Source organism: Ananas comosus, linkage group 15 (assembly GCF_001540865.1).
Source record: "Ananas comosus cultivar F153 linkage group 15, ASM154086v1, whole genome shotgun sequence".
In the NCBI taxonomy this organism is placed as follows: domain Eukaryota; kingdom Viridiplantae; phylum Streptophyta; class Magnoliopsida; order Poales; family Bromeliaceae; genus Ananas; species Ananas comosus.
The window spans coordinates 3,862,093-3,884,065 of record NC_033635.1 but is presented as its reverse complement, the minus strand read 5'-3'; the positions used below and the strand labels follow the sequence as shown (position 1 = coordinate 3,884,065).

The following is a 21,973-nucleotide window of genomic DNA, read 5'->3' as shown; positions in this document are numbered from 1 at the left end:
ATCCACGGTTAATCAAGGTAGTTGATAATTAAATATGCCCCTAAGACAAAAGTATATCTAGTTGCTACACAATATACAAAATTATTCACATGATCTTGCTAAGATATACGTTTGTCTTATTTAGAATGTTTACTTATATAATAGAGCATATACATAATTATGGAAATAAATTAGAAAAGCAGCGGAAAATGTTAAACAGTTTACTAACCTAAAGAGAACCATATGCTTTGTCATACGCTATCAACAATTGAGAGAAAGTTGATAATAGGTAAGGGGAAAAAATTCGTACGAAGGGTCAATTAACTCCACTCTGTTATGATGGGCTAACAGATTGGTTTGCCTCAACTATGCATGGAAGAAAAATGGAAAGAAGAAATTTGAAAGACAGTAGTCTTACTTAATGAAGAGCAGCCGTCGCTCTGATTCTGACGAGATGAAATTATTATTAATGTCTCTCATAGCGTTCAAGTTCTCTCTTTCTTCTTGACAAGAACGATCATTCAGAAGCTTTTGACGTTGCATGTGAACCCCCATTAATCGAAAGCACGATACCTGATTATGAGCGGTAGTTGTCCATTTCCTCCTCCTTTCAAGTTCAACTTCATCAATACCAAACCAAGCTATATTTGTCTCCAGCAGCAACTGCATTGGCTTTGTCCAATTCACCTACCTTTTGACAGCAAACATACAATTTCACTTGCAGCCGACAGCAACTGACATACTCCATAAACGGTTAGCTTTAAGAGTTTAGACAACATTGAGTAAAAGACATGAAGATAGTAGCAAGCTGAAGGCTGAAGTTTCACTCTACATCATTACAGCCGCACAAAAGGTACGGTACGAACTTGAAAGAATGGAATCAAAAGAGATATTCTGAAAACTTTTAATAGAAAAATAATGTCGATTGTTAGGTTGCGTCGATCATAATACCTGCCACTCAATGCCCTCACAGCTTGCAAGTAGCTCTTTTGCTACGCGAGCATGCTCTCCAGTATTTAAAGGCGTCTTCTCCCAATGGTGACTCGGCCCATGGGTCTCGATTGTGACTCGTCTCTCCCAGCCTTACGCCACTTCGAAGATGACTCGGCCCAATCCGATTTCACGCCATTTCGAATATGACTTTGCTCACTTGGCCTCCCATTACAGGACAAGATGCTGGCCCATTTAAGCCAACTGAGGACGCATTCACTAAATGAGAAATTGCGATTATAAAGCTTTTTTTTTTTCAATAGGAACTGAAAAAGATCCTCCTCATACAGGTTATGTCAATTTATATCGATCATTCATTCTGAACAAAGAACCATGAATTCTATAAGCCCATCACGGCTCTTTTATTTCTCTTTTTCCCCTTCTTATGTTGATTACAATGTAACCCTCGTCACAATCAATATGTTCATAGTCACGTTAAAACTAATCCTAGGCCATTTCCTATCTTTTGGGTAATAAGGTATCAAAGTCGGTCTTAAACATAGTTACCGGGATCGCAGACACCCCCCCCCAATCCGAACCATGTCCGGATCGCACGTACCGATTTGTGGTGGGTTCTCGATCCGGATCACAAAAGGTGGCAAACCCGAATAGTAGAGAAGTACTTCAATTTTTCTAGATCAAAATTGTTTAGTTACCTTAAAGAAAATGCGTTTTACTAGATAAAATAACACAAAAGAGTCATATTCGTTCAGAAAAAATTGAGGCAGTTTTGAATAATGAAAGAAAAGAACTATACGGTAACAAAAGTAAGTTATTGACTTTAATATATGTCGATTTGTATTGACGGTCTAAACGAACCACAATTCAGAATAACGTTCCGACTAATCCTACCCGGCCCTCTCGTACTGCGTTTCACAGAAACGAGTGAACCACGTACCCATACCCTACCGAGTAACACAGCATATCTCATTATAGGTAACGTCAGTCTAAAACAACCGTCATTCTAAGAGGTTTTAAGTTCAATTCTCATATCTGCCATTTTTAACTTTTTGGTCGGCGCACGTAATACAAGTCACTCAGTATCTACCGATGCATGAATACATCATGATTATTGTTGAAGAGATCGAAAACTCAATACAAATTTAATTGTAATGCATCATCCCAAACTTGTACACAGCAAAAAGCGAAGAGGAACGAGATTAGGGTTTCGATCGATCGGTCAGTCGCGCGCGAGAGCAGACGTTTGATTTGGTTAGAAGGCCTTCGTTTCTGCTTGACTTCTTTCGTCAGTCTTCTAGAAGTGAAACTTTGAATTCTTCTTCTTTCATTCCTCTTCCCGCTTGTTGTTATTATTTAGAAAAAACTTCAAATACCATCAAAGTGATTTCACACTTTCTCACTTTAGTATCTTATGCTTTAAAGTGTATCAATTTAATGCCATGTGATTTTATTTTTATTTTTTTATTAGCGATTCCACTAACTTTTTCGTTAAATCAGTGATAAAGTTAAAACTAAAAAGTATTGAGGTAAATATTCGATAAATTTAGGTGGGGTATCTGAAATTTTTTTATATATAATTAAACAAAATATTAACGCAAAAGCTAACAAAAAGATAAAAATAAAACTACAGAATACTAATTTGATACGCTTTAAACTATAGAATATTAAAATGTGAAAGCCTGAAACCACGGAAGTAGTATTTGAAGTTTACCCTGTTATTTACTACCCGCACCTGTGGGCCAAGAAGCGGCATTGTCACGTGATGATTTCTTAATTGCTAAAAATTATTGGCTGCACCCGCTGTACCAGTGCGTCCGTACGCCTTCAATGCTTTCTCCTTAGAAAAGTACTAATTGTAAACACTCTGCCATTGAAAAATTTAAATTTTTCTAAATTTCAGACGGTATAATTTTTATTTTTTATAATATAATATATCATAAATAATTTTAAATTATATAGTTTTAATATAATTTATTTTGAACTTTTTTTGTAATGGCCGCAGAATGTGATGGGTTCTCTAGAGAGGAAAATTATTTTTTATTTCTTTTTTTTTTCCTATTCTTTGCAACATATTTTTTCAACCGCACTTTCTCCTTCGTCCTTTACCGCAACTGTTCCCTCCATCCCAATGCACTATTCCCTCCATCGTCCTTAAATCCTACAACACCTTCGTCGCCGTCACCGTTGCCGTCTAGAGCCACGCTCTGTGTCACAACCTTATTTTTGCAATAAGTGCCATATATGAGCATATATCGTTGCTGCCAGCGCTGGTGGTGGTGCGAACGAGAAAGAAGAGAGGAGCACAGCGTCGACACGGCGGCAATGGAGGAGGGGTACAGCGACGAAGAGGAAAAAGAAAAACGAAAAAGAAAATGAAACGAAAGAAAAAGAGAAATAAGAATAATTTGGTTTGTTTACTAAAACTCTAGATGTGATTTATAAAATTTGAAAAATAACTTTTTTTTGTAAAAACGTAAAATCAATAAATTTTTTAGCCTCTGTTTGGTATGGGGTTAAGGGGTGGAATAACCCCTTAACCCCGTACTTACTCCCAAACACCCATATTTTGGGGTGGGGTTAACAAACCCCACCCCAAAAGGGGTTAAGCGGGAATAAGGCCGACAGGGTGGGGTTTGTTAACCCCACCCCCCCCTCTCTCTCTCTCTTCACGGGTTTGGCTGAGCCCTCGCATCACTCCCAACGCACTACTGTAGTTCCTCCCCCAACCTCCTAACTCCTTCTTCCCCAATTTCCTCTCACAGCCGCTCCTTCCATCAACCTCGTCGCTGTGGGTTGGACGGCGTTGTGTACGCCCGAACCGACAACTCCCTGCTTCACCTCCTCACCGTCGGTCGCAGACCGTTCACTGCCGGTTGTAAGGGTTTCTGCAAGCCCGAAAATCCGAAGCCCCTTTCACGTCGCCATTGCTCGTAAAGCCTTCAGTAACGACGGTACCGCTTCCTCCTTTCTCCTCCCTGCTTGACTTTCGGGTTGCATCACACCCCTGGATGTAGATCTGGGTAGATCTGAGCTGCCTTCACCTCTAATTTGGGGGTTTTGTCTGTTCCTCTCTCCTCTTGTTCATCTTCTTCCTCCGAACGCCGAATCCCTCCCTCTTCTTCCACCGAACGCCGAAACTGCCCCTCCTCGATTGCCGCGGGTTGGACGGGCTTGCGTTCGGCCAAAGCAAGTCCTCCCTGCTTGACTTCGTCGCCGTCGGTTGCAAGGGCGTTCGGCCGAAGGGAGTCCTGGGTGGCCGAAAATCCGAAGACCTCCTAATCGTCGCCGTTGCTCGTAAACCCTTCATTGTTGGTCGCCGGTTGTAAGGGCTTCGTGCTTTGTGTTGCCGCATTATTTGCTCTCTCCTTGCTTTGGCCGAACCCTGTCTTTGGGCCTTCATTGGCCGAGGTTGGCCGAGGTTCGCGGAGCTTGCCCTCTGGTTCTTCATTGTTGCTCCCCTGCTGTGCTTGGTCTGTGTGCTACTATCAGGTCTGAAAAATTTTTTATAATTTACCTAGCTGCAATATGAATGCCGAGATTCAGGATTATATATTTGCATGATGGTTGCGCATATGTCGATGATGAATATTGGTAGATCTAATCCAACTTATGAATGTTCGGTTTATGTTGAACATTGGTATGCTATTATTATTGAATTATTTGGTATTATGAAAGATTTGCGGTTGACAAGGTTTAGTTTATGTATAAAATTGCCATGTCATTGTTGTGCACAGACTGTTGATTAAGATAGCTTGGTAATATGATAGACACAAATAAAGGTTTACAAGTCGTGGTTTGGCGATGATGAAGGTTTGCAATTAACATAAGATGGATGGCATCGATTGTAAAATCTTTGCAACCCCATGTTAGTTGGAAACCACTTGAGCCAACAGTTGGAACGAACCACCTATCTGTGATTACCTTGCTCATTTATCAAATCTATTGCATGTAACTGCTAATTTATTGTCTAGGTTATGCCATTGTGTGTAAATGTGTAGTCTTTATTGCATTACTTATATTGTAGGCAATGCTAATACAGTATCTTATTTCGCATGTACTTTATCACTTTCCTCACTGAAATTGCATGTAAATGGTACAGTATATTAAACTCATATTCATGCATCCATCATGCACTTGTTGATTATTAACTACAGATGCGTCCCTTCAAAAAAGTTTCAAAGTCCAAACAACAGCAAAGTGGGTTGGCAGATAACCCACCTAATGAGGCTAGCGGTGGTATGCGTATTGATACAAGAACAAGGAGTCAAAATTGGAGCAACATGTTGGATGCGCAATTGTTGGGGCTGATGAGAGATGAACATACATTTGGTAATTGCGTAAATGGATCATTCATTCCGATTGCTTGGAAGCGAATGGTAAATGATTTCAACAGTCGAAACAATTTGAACTTAACAAAGACACAATTAAAGAATCGATTTAAAGTGTTAAAAAAAACTTTCAATTTGTACCATTCTCTTGCCAATAAGAGCGGGTGGGGATGGAACTCTGACTTGCACATTCCCACACCTGGTGACGCAAGAATCTGGGATTCTGTAATAGCGGTAATTATAATTTCTTTTATAATAGCGTCACTCTGTTATTAAGACATGTACATTATATGATAGTATTAAATTGAACGTTATTATTATTTCTTCAGGAGAACCCGGCGTACGCCAGGTGTAGGGATAAGCCCTTTCCCGCCTACGATGATATGGAATTTCTTACCCAAAATACAACTGCGACAGGAAGATATGCATTTACAAGTGCTGTGGAGCTTCCCCCTATAATTGAAAGCTCCTCTGGGTCATCCCCTGGTGAGGATGATACTATTGCTGGCATTGGAATGGCAGCTTGTAATCTCTCATCGGACCCATTCGAAGCAGGGGGATCTGGATGCGCCAGAAATGCTAACTTTGATGAAGCAAATACGTCACGCTCCCCAAGCCCTCCCGTGATGCCTACAACTGGTGCAAGTGGTTCTGGTCATAGCTCTGGTAGTAAAAGAGCTCGTTCTCCAGAGTCTAACAAAAAGCAAGCACAAACGGCAACTACATCTGGGGGACGAAAAAAGAAAGTAGATGCCCGGACTTCTGCTTACCTTGACATCGCGGAGCAGGGTAAGGAAAAGCTTGGTTGGGTGCGGCAACTATGTCAGCTAGAGCTGAGCAAGAGCACTGATATGCCATCGCAGAACCAATGCATGCAACGAGTGTATGGGATGACGGGGTTAAGTGATGATGATATCTTAGTTCTCTGTGATGCGTTTAAGGAAGACAAGAATCGCAATGCTTTCATGTCATTGAATGACAAGCATGCAAGAAAGTGGGTTGAGCGAGAAATTGCGCAGCAAAATCTATACTATAGGCCGTCATTTCTCGGGAGTTAGACAAATGGCGTATTGGTAGTTCTTCTGTATCATACCTCGACCCATGCTTATTGCATGTGGATGCTTCTTTATCTTAGCTTTGCATACTTTCTACTTTGTGGTGGTGACTCTTGAATGTATGACGCTTTGATTTATATTTCCTCTACTCTTATTAGCTTTGCATATTTTTTTGCTGTTGGAAGATTATTATATGTTTGCGCTATATATATTACCTCTTGCTATAGTTATATGTTCGTGTGTATTTATTTATTTTTGGATGTGCTTATTAAGTGCTGATTTATTCGGTATTTACAACAGTTGCAATTAGAAAGACATTAATGGCGAACCCACTATACAAAAGAATTTTTTCTTCAGAGACCATAGCCACCATTATGACAATAATAGATGATGATGATGAATCTATCGAGGCTATGATGCTACTTGAATTAGAATCTGCAGTTGCAAATAGAGTACCCAGACAAAGGTGTCGGACTCGACCGTTTACCGGACATCAAATATTGTGTGATATCTTATCTGGTCATCCTGAACGTTGCTGCCATCACTTTCGTGTGAGTGCAACTACATTTATTGCACTCCGCGATGCTTTAGTCGAGAAGGGCTTAATAAGTAGCACAAGAAATATGACTGCTGATGAGCAGTTAGGCATCTTTCTATATGGCGTAGGGCATGGCGTGGCAAACCGAATATTGGCGGAAACATTCCAACATTCCGGAGAAACCATCAGTAGGCATTTTAACAATGTACTACGCGGCATTGTGAGGCTAAAAGATGACTATATAATGTTGCCGTCAAGTAATGCTGCCGTGCATCCAAGAATTCGGGATAATCAAAATTTTCATCCTTTCAAGGTAACCATACACACTTTTACGTATAATACATTGGTGTATAAATAAAATTTATTACTAATATTTTTATCTTTTCTTTTGTAAAACTGTAGAATGCTATTGGTGCGATCGACGGGACACATATTCCAGTAGTGGTCAAAAGGAGTCAACAAGCACCATTTCGATGTCGAAAAGGGTTCACCTCACAAAATATGATGGCTGCGGTGTCATTTGATCTTAATTTTTTATTTGTATGCACAGGATGGGAAGGCTCTGCTGCCGATATGAGAGTACTTCGATGGGCATGCGAAAGAGGTGGTTTCGTTGTTCCCGAAGGTAGTCTTGCTAATAAATTATTTGTTAAATTTAAATATATATGAACACTATTGTAGATAAGTTTTTTATACTAATAACATATGGTTATTATATTATTTGCAGGCAAGTATTACTTAGTAGACTCGGGATATGCAAATACTGAAAAATTTCTTGCACCCTATAGAGGAGAGCGTTACCATATTAGTCAGTTTGACGCAAGCACACGGGCCCGCGTTCATCGAAATCCACGAGATTTGTATAACCACCGGCATGCTCAATTAAGGAATGTGGTTGAGAGAACATTTGGCATTTTGAAGAAGCGTTTCAAAATTCTAAATGTAGCAACACCATTTTCGTATAAAGTTCAATGCTTGATTGCTATGGCATATTGTATAATACATAACTTTATTCGCCGTCACCAAGCAAATGATAACATTTTTCCTGATGAGGGTCCAGATGAACAGAACGCTGAAAATGAAGGTGGAGTGGACGATTTAGTGGGAGTAATTGAGGACTCCCAAAATGGTGAGGATCTACGTGCTAATATTACAAATCAATTGTGGAACACTAGAATATAATTTTATATAAATTAGATAATTGTATTGATATTTGGTAGAAATGAGTGTAGTGGTTATATTGTTATTTGACAATTGGGGCTGATTATGATGTATGAGATAGATATACTTTGTAATACTTGCTTTTTTATGTCTGTTATGGAACATGTATTAATGTTATATATTGTGATGATATTTTCTGCGTTGAATATTGGTAGGTAGATATGTTGGTAGATATTCGTATTTTTGTACTCTGTTATATATTTGTACTATTTCGGTTCTATTTTGGTTGTATATGTTTTTGTTTTTGATTCAATGTGTTGTTATCTGTGTAAATGTTCGTTGATGTGCAGATTGACTTGATGTACATAAATATTTCAGAATTATTAATGATATTCGAATAGCAATGCAAAGTTTGAAAGATCGGAACAAATCGGATTTGAAAACGCCTAACGATACTCAACTCCACTAGGGGCTAAATTTGAAAGGTTGGAAAATAGTATTTTTGGAGGGTATAATGATATTATAACTAAAATATTAATTGTAATTCAGAAAATACTATTGTGCGTGAAATTTATAAATATGACAATTTTAATATTGTTGTTTGAAAATTTAAGAAATTTTTCAAAATTACAAAAGAACAGTGGAAAATAATTTTAGGTATACAATTACGCAAAAATTTTTATAATTTTAATCCTCATAATAATTTGAAAGCATAGAATATTTAAAATAATAAATAAAATATTTATTTTAAATAATTACAGTGAGGCTATTTTAGTAATTTTACTTGATTTATTAATCATTATCTTTTTTATCCCACCTACTCCAACCAATCATTATCCTTCTTTATCACTCATTATCTTTTTGTTCCACCTACTCCAACTAATCATTATCCTTCTTTATCAATCATTATCTTTTTATCCCACCTACACCAACCAAACACTATTTCTCATTATTCTAGCTTAACTCTAACCCCAAACCAAACACAAAAAAACTTTAACCCCACTTTAACTCTGAACTTAACCCTATCCCTGGAATAGCTATTTTTTCCTTAACCCCGAACCAAACGGAGGCTTAATGCATAATGGTTTTTTTTTATTTTACAGAATTTGATCTCTAAATGATAAATTTGCAAAACTACTAAATTATACTCTTGATCTTGAAATTATAGGACAAGTAATATTTCGGTTCTCTATCTTTAATTTCTCGCCATTTTTATTTTAAATTTTTTATATTGTTATAATTAATTAATTCTTAAAGTATAACTTAGTTTATTTTTTGGGGAGAATTAAGAAAGAGAAAGATAGCAATTGCTCTTCGTTCCGTAAATTTTTTAAAATTAAACTCCGCTGTAAACATGGAGCAGTTAATCTCTGTGTCGAATATTGAGACATTATTAATGTGACACTTATATAGTAATATTGTAATGGATGAGTTGGTAATAAATTGGACAGTGAAATTTAACTATAACAATCAAAATATTTTAAATAAAAAATTATAATAAATCAAAATTTAAAAATAAAATCGTGACTAATCTTAACAGTTTGAAGGCCAAAAAAAAATATAATTCGATTCTGTTTTCTTGTACGAGGAGGACGTTAATAAAGTAAGTAAACAGTGAAGGATGATGGTCTGTGTTGGGCGCTGTTTTGTCCGTGAGCAGAGAGAAGAAGAAAGCCGGGGCCGGCACGCTTTCCACGCCACTGTCCTCCTTCAGTGCTCGCCTCCAGAAGCGCTGCTCCCAAAGCACACCTTTTTGGTCCCCCTCTCTCTCTCTCTCTCTCTCTCTCTCAACATTCAAACTTCAAACTTCAAAGTGGGCATGTCAAAAAGAATTTCCACAACTAGGACTTATTAAAGTAAAATATAAAATAAAAAATAAAAATAAAAAATAAAATAAAAAAAATTAATTTTATATAGGTCTATGTAAATATATAGTGAATGCTAAATATCTCTACAAAATTCAACTATTATATATTATCCTTACAAAAGTCATTATATTTTCAAATATATTCCTACCGTAAGAATCCGGTAGAAAAATTTAGTTAACCATAGGTTAAATACTTAACATTGGTTAGTTTTTTTATATTTTTACCTCTCATATATTATACTGTTATGATTTTTATAAGGACGTACTTGTGATGGCAAAATTGGAAATATAAACGGTTATCTAATGGTAACAAACCAAAAGGACATATTTGAAAATATTAGAACTTTTGTAGAGACAACATATGAAAGTTGAACTTTGTAGAGATATATTTATTATTTACTATATTTGTAGGGATCTGTATGAAATTAACCTAAATAAAAAATGCGTAAAAGTTGGGACCAATGGTGTAAATAACTTTTCGTTTTTGAACAATGCGACGGGTACACCCTAAAGTTGGGTGTATATTTTACACTCATTTTATCTTAAGATCATTTTTGTCACACCAATTTTTTAAAATTTTACTAAAAATCAATTCGATTATTATCAACTCCAGAATTGTGGGTGTAAGATTTATACCTCTTTTGTGGTGTTTTAGTAATGCTATTGGTACACCTAAAAATTGGATGTATATTTTATGCACACTTTATCTCAAGGCTATTAATAGGCTACTTGTTCGTATCAACTTTTTTTTAAAATTTTTACTAAAAATCATTTGGGTCTTTATCAATCCTAAAATGAGAAGTGTAAGATCTATTTTCTTTTTGGATGTACAAATAACATTTTTCTTTTTTTTTTTTGGATGTTTGATATTAAAACCCCTTCTATTTTCACTTAGGTCATTTTGATTCACTATTTGTAATATTCAAATAATTTTGTATATTTTTTTATTAAATATATTACCATTCAACTTATATTGGATAACCTAAAACCCCTCCTAGTTCTTAATCAAGTAGTTTGATAAGCTAGTATGAAACTTATCATTTCAAATATAAAATATATAATATTTTCTGAACATTATAAATTTTGAATCAAACGGTTCTTAAAGCAATACTACTTATACACCTCTACACTATATGTAAGATTACATCGTATATATTATAAGACTCGTATTCTCCCTCTTGTCTAATCTTTTTTTTTATTACTAAAATTGATTTGAATTTTGTGAATTTTAAGATTAGGAGGGTGTAAAATTTTCATCTGTATATAGTTGTACATATAGTATTTTTGTTTTAAAATGAGCAATGTTATCTGTACAACTCTATATTATTCTGCCTCCTCTAGTTTTTTAGCAATGCTATTTGTTCATCCAAAAATAGGTGCAAATTTTGCTCCAATTCTGTAGAAGGGTTATTATTATTATTTTAAAACACTAGCCTTATCATATCAGTTATTTTTTAATATTAATATTGTCTAAATTTTTTTAGATAAGATTTTGAGTGTATAAGTAACATTTTTCATTTCAAAATGGCCATACTTTTTGGACCTTTTCTGTCAACATTGCTTAACTTTTGAATAGTTTGAATTAAATAATTTTACTTAATTAAATTAAAATTTTCATTAAAATTTTCACTAATTTTATTAAATTTAATGGCTTTATTTGTTTATTCACAAATAAAATTGCAATAATTTACAAACAATTACTATTCATTATTAAATTTAATAGAAATTTGAACACAGCTAACTAAAATATATCAAATAACCAAAAAAATCAAAAGTTAATACCAGGTAAAAGTGTATGCAACTTATCAACTGACTAACCTTTTTTAATTTGAATCCTAATCCTAATCTCTTAATTTGTTTAATTTTGTTCATTTTGATGGCTCTCTAGAGACAAATTTAAACTAATTATTTATTTTAATAAATTCGTAATCACATAAACTACATAAAATATATAAATTAAATCTGTAAAAATAAACTATTTAAATTTTAAAATTAAAAATTTACAAGCCAACTCAAGTCAAATAAATAAAAAAGTTAGAGAGTAAATTAAAATATTTCAAAGAGTAGATAGCCGGATAAAAAAGAGTAATAATTAAACTAAATTTTTATATATTTTTGTTAAAAAGTATTAATAAAAAAATAATATTGAGGACTCTATTCAAAAGTTCCTATAGGTGAGGGTCTCTCACCACATTATGCCCTACTTAGTACTTACCAACCCCCTCGTACCCAATCCTCTTTCTCTCTCTCTCTCTCTCTCTCTCTCTCTCTCTCAAGGGTTTAAGGCATTGTTTGGGTTTTACATTTACCACCTTGCCTTTCCCTTCCCTCAGAGAGCAAAGAGTAGCAGAAACTAAGAAGAAGAAGAAGAAGAAGAAGATGGTGGGGTTTTACCTTCTTCTCTCCCTTCTCCCTCTCATGGGTCTTACTGGTATAAAACTCTCTCTCTCTCTCTCTCTCTCTCTCTCTCTCTCTTCAAGTTGCTGTTGATGCATGTGAACATGAATCTCTACTCCAGTTGCAGGTCAAGAAGAAGCTTCTTTTGAGTTGGTACACCTCCATGAGCAAAGCCAACAAACCATTCCCCTTCTCACCCCCTACTCAACAAACACACAACCCACTGGGGTCTCAGTGAGTAAAAGAGACATTTTTATGGTCTCTTCAAGTGTTTTAGCAGCAGAAAATTGGCTGAGGACCCATGTGCTATCTCACTTCCCATCAAAGAACATCACCACAATTGTAGTAGGAAGAGGCATTCTCTGCAACAGGGGCCGTGAGCATTTGTGGGGCTTGATCACTCCCTCTGTGAAGAGCCTGCACTACTCTGTGGTCAGATGGGGCCTGGAGAAGGAGATCAAAGTCGGCGCCGACTTCTCCGAGTGTTTACGGAACCCCGCATTGCTCTCCAGCTTTGAACTCAAGCCTCTGTTGAGTTTACTACTCCAAGATGCTAACTTTGTGTGCTTGGTTTCATCTTCTCAGTTGGAAGTTGTGGAAAGGTTGGGTTTTTATAGGAATGGAAACATCAGGGTGATGAAAGAGCCAAAACCCATAAGGAGAAAGTTGTATTCTTTGAGATTTGGCTCAAATCCATTTGGTTTCGAAGCCTATGGTAGGCGCCACAAGCCCCCTTCTTTCCCATTCCCACCACCCCCTGCTTTGGCACCCAATTCCCCACCTGAAGCCTTTCCCGTTCCCGTGCCCGTTCCTGCGAACCCACCCGATGTGTTCCCGGTCCCGCCGATGCCTCCGTGCCTGGCGGCGCCAACAGTGGCGCCGCCCCCGGGGTCGGGGGAGGAGGGGATGGGGGGATTGTGGTGTGTGGCAAAGCCGACGGTGCCGGAGGAGAAGCTGCAGGAGGCGATGGATTACGCGTGCGGGGAGGGCGGGGCGGATTGCGAGGAAATTAAGCCTAATGGGAGTTGTTATTATCCGGATAATGTGGTTGCGCATGCTTCGTATGCTTTTAATAGTTACTGGCAGATGACGAAGCAGCGCGGAGGCAGCTGCGGCTTCGACGGGACCGCACTTCTCGTCAATACCGATCCTAGTATAATTTCCTTTGCGCTTTAGTTTCCTTGCCTTAGATTATAATGGATTAATTGTATAGTGACTCCCTGAATTTTCGACTTGTTAATTCTTTGTTAGCCATCTCTTTCACTGAATTGTGTAGTTTCTGATCTTATCTAAGTTGTGCAGCACATCCCTGCATTGGTTCGCTAAGGTTTGCTATTCTTTGGCATCCGCTAAGACGCGATTTTTTTGTCATGACCATTATGATGCAAAATTTACTACTATCCATGCATTCGACAGTAATGTTATTCGAATACCATAGCTAGGTTTAGCTGTAATATTAGAATAGTTGCTATAGTTTTCATGTTACTACGCTTAGAATTGCTTTTTTGCATGGATTTTTCATAAATAGTAACACTAGGACCTTATTATTTTTGTTTTCAAACTAAGTGCTGGATGTGAAACATGTGCTTCGATTTAGTCAATTGTGAAGAGAAGGTCACTCAGTAAAGTGATACTTCGCATTTGTAAGTTTTTATTTTATTCTAGTTTGTACTTGATAAACAGCAATTAATTAGTAATCAGTGATATTAAATTTGATTTTCTTTTAAAGCTCCATCGATTTCTGCTCTCTATATCGTAGTATATGCAAGATTATTGTGCGCGTACGATTATTCTGCGCACAGCATCCTGATTTGTTGTTTCAATCTAATAGCTTTTCAGTTTTCGTATATCTTGTCACCCAGGATGTGTACCAATTGATGTAGATCATTATTGCATACTTCAACTAATGTAGCTGAATGATATTTCGTTTGTTTTGTGCATATGAAAGCGCCAATAAGATTATCAAACATAATTACACGTATAATCCTGCTTATTCTTGCAGGTTTCCTCCAATGCCGTTTCGTACTTAGTTGAGATGGTCGTGATTAGTGCTTAAATCAGTTTAACCAGCATCGCATGAACCGTGTAAGTATTCAGTGAGGATTCTTTCTGTGAAAGACTTAAAAAAGCCCTTCCGCTGTATATATATATATATATATATATAGCTCTTTTGAAACTGTGCCTCAGCCCGCGGCTTCTTTTTTTAGTTTTTTGTACGAATTTGCCGTTAAAATTGCTAGCAGTGTGGCATTTTACCACCTTGCGATGCACTTTAGGCACTGTGGTATATAAAATGTTTAAGTTTTTAACGGCAGGTCCTTACATAAAACTAAAACAAAGGCACATGAGGGCAAAGTGCTACAGCTATACTTTGATCTAAAGGTTGGGCCTTTTGGAAACCTCTATCATTTTGCTAGAAGCGAAAAAAAGGAAAAAGGAAAAATAATTTCGACACTTCGTATTATGTGCTTCGGTACAGAATTTGAACTGAGATAGCATTAGTGTTGACTTGTTACTTTTATGGATTTATCCGAGCCGTTCGAATAGCTTTATTGCAGTTATGTTACTCGGGGCCCCTATTTGAAGTTCTCTTTTTTCTCTCTTTTCGGCTTGTTTGCTGCAGGTTTGAAGATAAAAGGAAAAAAATGCTCTTCTGGACATGTAAGAAAGGATGATGGAAGATTTGAAACTAGCTTTTGGATGAACTGAATTTCATTTATGCTGGTCTTTTTTTTTTTTTTTTATTTCTCCTTTCGTTTTTCCCCTTTTTATTTTGGTTTTGTACTTCATCTGGGTGTTTACTGAACATGATGTTAGTTAAGTAACTAATGACTCTTTAGCGTATGCTTTGCGTCTTCAGCTGCTTGTAGAGTTGTTGTTATTAGTAAATGTTAGATAGATAGATGGAACATCAGTTGTGTCACAAACTTGGTTGTTTTTAATATAGATTTTGGTTGGATTTGGTCTTTGGTTTGTTCTAGTTAACATTGTTATTTTTCATTTTTGGATTTCAAGTTTACTATTTGAATTCCAAATGTGGAAGATATTTGATCCTGTTTCTAGTTAATATAGTTAAAAAACAGATCATTTTTAAAAAAATTTGGAAGCTTTTCTCTAGTTTTGTTATCAGAGCCAGGTTTCGATCCTGGGACCTGTGGGTTATGGGCCCACCACGCTTCCGCTGCGCCACTCTGATTGTTGTTTAATTAATAATTTGTTTTATAATTCATTTATTTTGCACTTGAGATATTATAGGCCATTTTGCAACGCATGAATATATTGTTCAATATATCTTTTTGATTTATTTAAAAAACTTACTTTATATAGTTGCTGACGAGTGTGGTCAAATATTTAAAATTATATATTGTACTTGATCTTTTAAATTATTTTTTCAAAATATGATAAATAATCTCATAGGTAAAATATGTTAGTTTATCAGGTCATGAATGGTAAAGTTTGTTTTAGAAAATAAATTAAATTCTTGCCTTCCACCAATGGCTAAATTGCATAAAACATTCCTATAAATATTTGTCTTTTCACTTTTCTTTTCTGACTTTTAAAAATTTACACTTCACTCTTTAAAATTTCAAAAATATTTTTACAGTATTAATGAAGAGGACAATATGATCAATATGCATTTATTTCTTCTATAAAAAAATAATTTTTTAATATATTTTAATCATTTTGAAGGATAATTTTTAATATAAATTATAAAAAATAGACAAAATAGTGATAAAATTTTGACCAGGGGTGCTAGATGCAATAATTTAAAATATTGAGAGGATAAAATATAAATTTTTAAATGTTAAGGACAGAAAATAAAAACACGTGTATTTATAAAAAGATTTTCTATAATTTAGACTACAATTTTTATATGAAATTTTCTTTTATTTCGATATCTAAGGGAGACCACAAGGATTGCAATCTGTTCGTTCTTTTATGAGGTTCTATCCACAGACTCTTTTTGAATTTTTTATTATTAAGATTGATGGGGCTTTCGGCCTTATCCGCGTTGAATAGAATAACGGATGAAAACTAAAAATTATTAAAAAGAATGGAAAGGCAAGTGAAAACTAAAAATATATAAAAATATAATTTATTTTGAATCTGCTTCTATCTGTTAAGATTCGTCTCCATTCTGACTCATCTGGAATGAAGCAGTGGATATCGAAAATCAAAACTAAGATTAAAACTAATATGTTCCGAATTCATTTCGATCCGATAAGAAATGAAGCGGAAGGTGAGGGACCCCTCCTGCTCCCAAATCTATCTCGTTTGCATTCTTATCCCCGCATGTGCTTTATATAAGAATCCTAAGTTCTGAACGTTTATTTTCATGTAAATCATACCTCTTATGATTCTAGAATTTTAAATTTTTGCTAATTTTTAGTATTTAAAATATTTTATTAGATAAGTAAGCAAATCTTAATCTTTGGGAATCTAAGGTATCTATGTTATACCGATAACATACGTGCACAAATAGCTTTGTTTAATAACAATCCACCTTTACTTGACTTTGAGTTAGATTTTTAAAATTTAATAATTTTTGACACATGTAGGAGAAATTTAGAATATTTGTATCAAATTTTTTATGTTCATAGGTTTAGGTAGTAGTTGTTACATTGGTCGCCCTCTAGGACTTCTATGCAATGCCCCAATGGTCCCATGTCAGATTAAAAAAAGGTTTGTATTGAAAACATAAAACCATGGATGTTAGTAAGAATAATTGGATTCAAGTATTTTGGACCACTGATTCGAGCCAACGAATTATTTGCTAATAGGCTGAATCGATATATTTGGTACCATGGTTGAATACTAGCCAGATGTGCAAACTAAGTTTTATGCGGGACAAATTATATTACGTCAATTAGAGTTGAATATTAGCCGAAAATACAAGAGCTAAGTATTATGCAGGACAATGTGTTACACCCACGGGTTTGATAGGAATCATTTCTTAAACTCGCAGGAGTCACCTATATCAAATCATTTCTTAATCTTGTAAGATTTTTTCTCACCTATATCAAATCATTTCTTAAACTCGCAGGAGTCACCTCTAAAATCGGTTAATTTTTAAAAAAATTTGCAAGCCTTTCTCTGAGTTTGTTATCAGAGCCAGGTTTCGATCCTGGGACCTGTGGGTTATGGGCCCACCACGCTTCCGCTGCGCCACTCTGATTGTTATTTAATTAATAATTTGTTTTATAATTCATTTATTTTTGCACTTGAGATTTTATAGGCCATTTATTCATTTATTTTTGCACTTGAGATTTTATAGGCCATTTTGGGACGCATGAATATATTGTTCAGTATATCTTTTTGATTTATTTAAAAAACTTACTTTATATAGTTGCTGACGAGTGTGGTCAAATATTCAAAATTATATATTATACTTGATCTTTTAAATTATTTTTTCAAAATATGATAAATAATCTTATAGGTAAATTATGTTAGTTTATCAGGTCATAAATGGTAAAATTTTCTTAGGACGTGTATTTATAAAAAGATTTTCTATAATTTAGACTAAAATTTTTATGTGAATTTTTCTTTTATTTCGACATCTAAGGGAGAACTTAGATACCACAGGGATTGCAATTTGTTGGTTCTTTTATGAGGTTCTATCCATAGACTCTTTTTGAATTTTTGATTATTAAGATTGATGGGGCTTTCGTCCTTATCCACGTCGAATAGAATGACGGATGAAAACTAAAAATATATAAAAATAATGGAAAGGCAAGTGAAAACTAAAAATATATAAAAATGTAATTCATTTTGAATCCGCTTCTATCTGTTAAGATTCGTCTCCATCCTGACTCATCTGGAATGGAGTAGTGGATATCGAAAATCAAAAATAAGATTAAAACTAATCTGTTCCGAATTCATTCCGATTCGATAAGAAATGGAGCGGAAGGTGAGAATAGAATGACGGATGAAAACTAAAAATATATAAAAAGAATGGAAAGGCAAGTGAAAACTAAAAATATTAAAAATATAATTCATTTTGAATCCGCTTCTATCTGTTAAGATTCGTCTCCATCCTGACTCATTTAGAATGGAGTAGTGGATATCGAAAATCAAAAATAAGATTAAAACTAATCTGTTCCGAATTCATTCTGATCCGATAAGAAATGAAGCGGAAGGTGAGGACCCCGTCTGCTCCCAAATCTATCTCGTTTGCATTCTTACCCCCGCATGTGCTTTACAATATCTAAAGACCTGTTCTGAACGTTTATTTTTATGTAAATTTCATGTAAATCATACCTCTTATGATTCTAGAATTTTAAATTTTTTCTAATTTTTAGTATCTAAAACATTTTATTAGATAAGTAAGCAAATCTTAATCTTTGGGAATCTAAGGTATCTATGTTATACCGATAACATACGTGTACAAATAGCATTGTTTAATAGCAATCTACCTTTACTCGACTTTGAGTTAGATTTTTAAAATTTATAATTTTTGACACATGTAGGAGAAATTTAGAATATTTGTATCAAATTTTTTATATTCATAGGCTTAGGTAGTAGTTGTTACATCGGTCGCCCTCTAGGACTTCTATGCAATGCCCCAATGGTCCCGTGTCAGATTAAAAAAAGGATTGTATTGAAAACATAAAACCATGAATGTTAGTAAGAATAATTGGATTTAAGTATTTTGGACCATTCGAGCCAACGAATTATTTGCTAATAAGCTAAATCGATATATTTGGTACCATGGTTGAATACCAGCCAAATGTGCAAACTAAGTGCTATGCGGGACAAATTATATTACGTCAATTAGAGTTGAATACTAGCCGAAAATATGAGAGCTAAGTATTATGCAGGGCAAAATATTACACCACGAATTTAATGGGAGTCATCTTATGAACCCTACGGGTTTGATAGGAATCATTTCTTAAACTCGCAGGAGTCATCTCTAAAATCTGACTCCTCTAAAATCTCATATTGTCTGATAATTATTGTCTATGTGTGTATGATCGGATTTGAACTTAACGAGAACGTTAGAGTCTAAATAGGGGTACTCTGTAAGACCACAACAGTCTCACATTGGATGGAAAAGAGGCGGTAATTATCGCTAGTTTTGAGCTTGTTTAGGGTTTTAAGCACTAGTTTTGAGCTCGTTTAGGGTTTTAAGCATTTTGGGTTGATTTTGGACCTAATAAGATGTTATTGTTAGTAGGTCAGATTGTTACATATAAGGATTCAATTTTGCTTCTGATTTAGCAAAGAGACTCATGTAATGGCTTGGAGTCGTGTATCTAGGACGTCAATGGTTATAATTACCTAGATTTTTACCCTAATCAGAAACCAAATGACGCAAACTTAATCAATATTAAATGGGTACGGTTTCACTTATGAGTATAATGAGCGAAAACCCAATAAATTCAGATTGACATGTTTTTTATTTACCGACTGTCCTTGGCGCAAGTGGCAAAGGGTTTGGTGATTGGTACCCGAGGTTTCTAAATGAAATAAACGAAGCGGGTAGCATTACCTATCTCTCAAAAAAGACATGTTTTTTATTTGTATCCGACTCAACTCTAAACTGGAACCCTTACCGAAACTGAATCTTAGTTATTATTATTATATGGCACGAATTTTATGTAGTGTTTAAATTTGTACATTAAAAAATTAGATTTGTGAATGATGTATTTTGAAGTTTGGTAAAAAATGATCATTTTCGGTTTCGGATTTTTGGGTTCGGGTTCAAGTTTCGATTTTTTTGTCGGGCTTGATTTTAACGATGGATTTTCAAAATATGTAAGTTTCAAATTTGGGTTTCGATTTCAGCAGACAAATTTGAGTTTTTGAAAATCTGCTCTGAATCCGTCTTACTGGCATCCCTACATACACAATTTTGACTTCGCCTTTGATAAGGGCAGAAGTTGTGATCTTGCGCCGTGCATGAAGTCGGAGAAGTGCTCACAACTCGTATGCCTCCAAGGCTTCAACCACTGGCTTCTGATCTTTAACTCCATGGGTCACAATTTGACGAGATAAGCAACTTTCGCACCAAAGATCCTGCGAACTAAACACACCCTTAATCTCTGTAAATAATTTGTTAATTGTATAATGTGATTTACAAACCAAAAAATAATTTATTCAAATTTGAAACGATTTTGTGGATTGTTTTTAAACATTAATAATATTACCACGTGCATCATTACAATAATGCGATCCCAATAATAGATCAAAAACAGTTGAACGTCAAAATCAACCAACCAAGACCTTCTCTTCATCCAATTTACTACCATTGCAAAGTTATTTATTTATTAATAAAAAAATTTAAAAATAATTTGGTCCCCACTAAAAATTTCGTATGTATGATTAACTTGTTGATAGATCAATATAATATTTTGTATAACATAAATAAAATTTAGCCTAATATATCTTTTTCCCAATAATTTTTCACTTTCATAAATAGAAAAGACTTTCATTTATCAGTTTCTTAGATATTTTTTGAAATAGAAGAGATGCTCGCGAAGAAGTCCAATCTATGTAGGCACAATTTGTCAATAAAAAGAAACAGAAATTTCAAATTGAAAGTTTTTTTTTTTTGCATTGGAATATCTAAATTCATCTTTTCGCCACAATGTAAATACATGTTTGGTTGATTATCGGAATGAGAATGAAATATAGAATTGGATTGCATTGGAATGAAATATAGAACAATGAATCGTATAAAAAAAATTCGTTTACTATTGAAATGGAAATCAGAATGAACAATTGGAGAATAATGAAGGGAAAAGAGAAAAAAGTGTTCACAAGAGAGAGTCTTGAGTAGTTTACTTTGAAATGGCAATTCAGAATTTAAAACTAAATTGGATTATAAATAAATTAGAATATCATCATTTTAAAACGGAATAGGAATTAGAATCCGATTCTTGTAAAATAAGTAATAATTAAGTATCGAAAACAGTGCCATTTTGATTTGACTATTTTATTTATTAAAATTTAAATTTTACTATTTAATATTTTAATTTATTTAATTTGAATTAATCAATAATATTTTAAATTTAAAATCTGAATGTGCTGTTTATATTTACAAGATTAGTTAGTATATTTCATACCATTCTTACCATTACAAATTCATTAAAGTAAGTAATTTGCTTAAATTTTTAAAGTCAAAGTGTCATTGACTAATTCAAATTAAATAAATTTAAAAGTTTGATGATAAAATTAAAATTTTGAAAAGTTGGATAGCTGATTCAAAATAATTTATATAATTCATATAATTTTTGTATGTTTTTTTTGCTGGTTATTCATTCATTATTAGAATTTGGTCATACTTAATAAATTTGATCCACCTATTTTCTTCTTATTTGCGAGAGAATATCAATTAGATTCATTGGATAAGGTTAATTTCAATTGAAAATTAATAATTAATTAAAATTTTAATATATTTAAATATTAAAACAAAATTAGTTTGCACTATCACAGGACAAATCAAAGGAAAAGCTAAATTTGCACATTGGATACTAATGAAAATGATACTTAAGTTATCTTTTACGTAAGTATAAGACAATTTTTTAAAAAATAAATAAATAAATAAATAAATAAATAAATAACGAAGTCACACACCTTTCACCTTCAACATGCGCAAAGCGTGACACTCGGAATTATGTATTAACAAGATAAACATTTTACCTGTTACTGGTGTATAACTAAAACTCAAACACCATGCTCTTAAAAACTATATATA

The 21,973-nt window shown here is 34.4% G+C and overlaps 3 protein-coding genes and 2 non-coding genes across 5 annotated transcripts; 3 read left to right on the top strand and 2 right to left on the bottom strand.

Annotated features, from left to right (window-relative positions):
- Positions 4,741–6,316, top strand: LOC109721521. Its single transcript, XM_020249171.1, has 2 exons — positions 4,741–5,492; positions 5,588–6,316. Exons 1-2 carry the CDS (start codon positions 5,085–5,087, stop codon positions 6,314–6,316), a joined length of 1,137 nt encoding a protein of 378 aa, XP_020104760.1. The 5' UTR covers positions 4,741–5,084.
- Positions 7,285–8,104, top strand: LOC109721739. Its single transcript, XM_020249503.1, has 2 exons — positions 7,285–7,476; positions 7,579–8,104. The coding sequence occupies exons 1-2, from the start codon at positions 7,353–7,355 to the stop codon at positions 8,031–8,033; spliced, it is 579 nt and encodes a 192-aa protein (XP_020105092.1). The 5' UTR covers positions 7,285–7,352; the 3' UTR covers positions 8,034–8,104.
- On the top strand, positions 12,147–15,120 carry LOC109721639. The gene is made up of 4 exons (XM_020249345.1): positions 12,147–12,310; positions 12,398–13,429; positions 14,279–14,359; positions 14,900–15,120. The coding sequence occupies exons 1-3, from the start codon at positions 12,259–12,261 to the stop codon at positions 14,308–14,310; spliced, it is 1,116 nt and encodes a 371-aa protein (XP_020104934.1). The 5' UTR covers positions 12,147–12,258; the 3' UTR covers positions 14,311–14,359; positions 14,900–15,120.
- Positions 15,401–15,472, bottom strand: TRNAM-CAU. The gene has a single exon. It is a non-coding gene; the product is annotated as a tRNA-Met (tRNA).
- TRNAM-CAU lies at positions 17,381–17,452 on the bottom strand. The gene has a single exon. It is a non-coding gene; the product is annotated as a tRNA-Met (tRNA).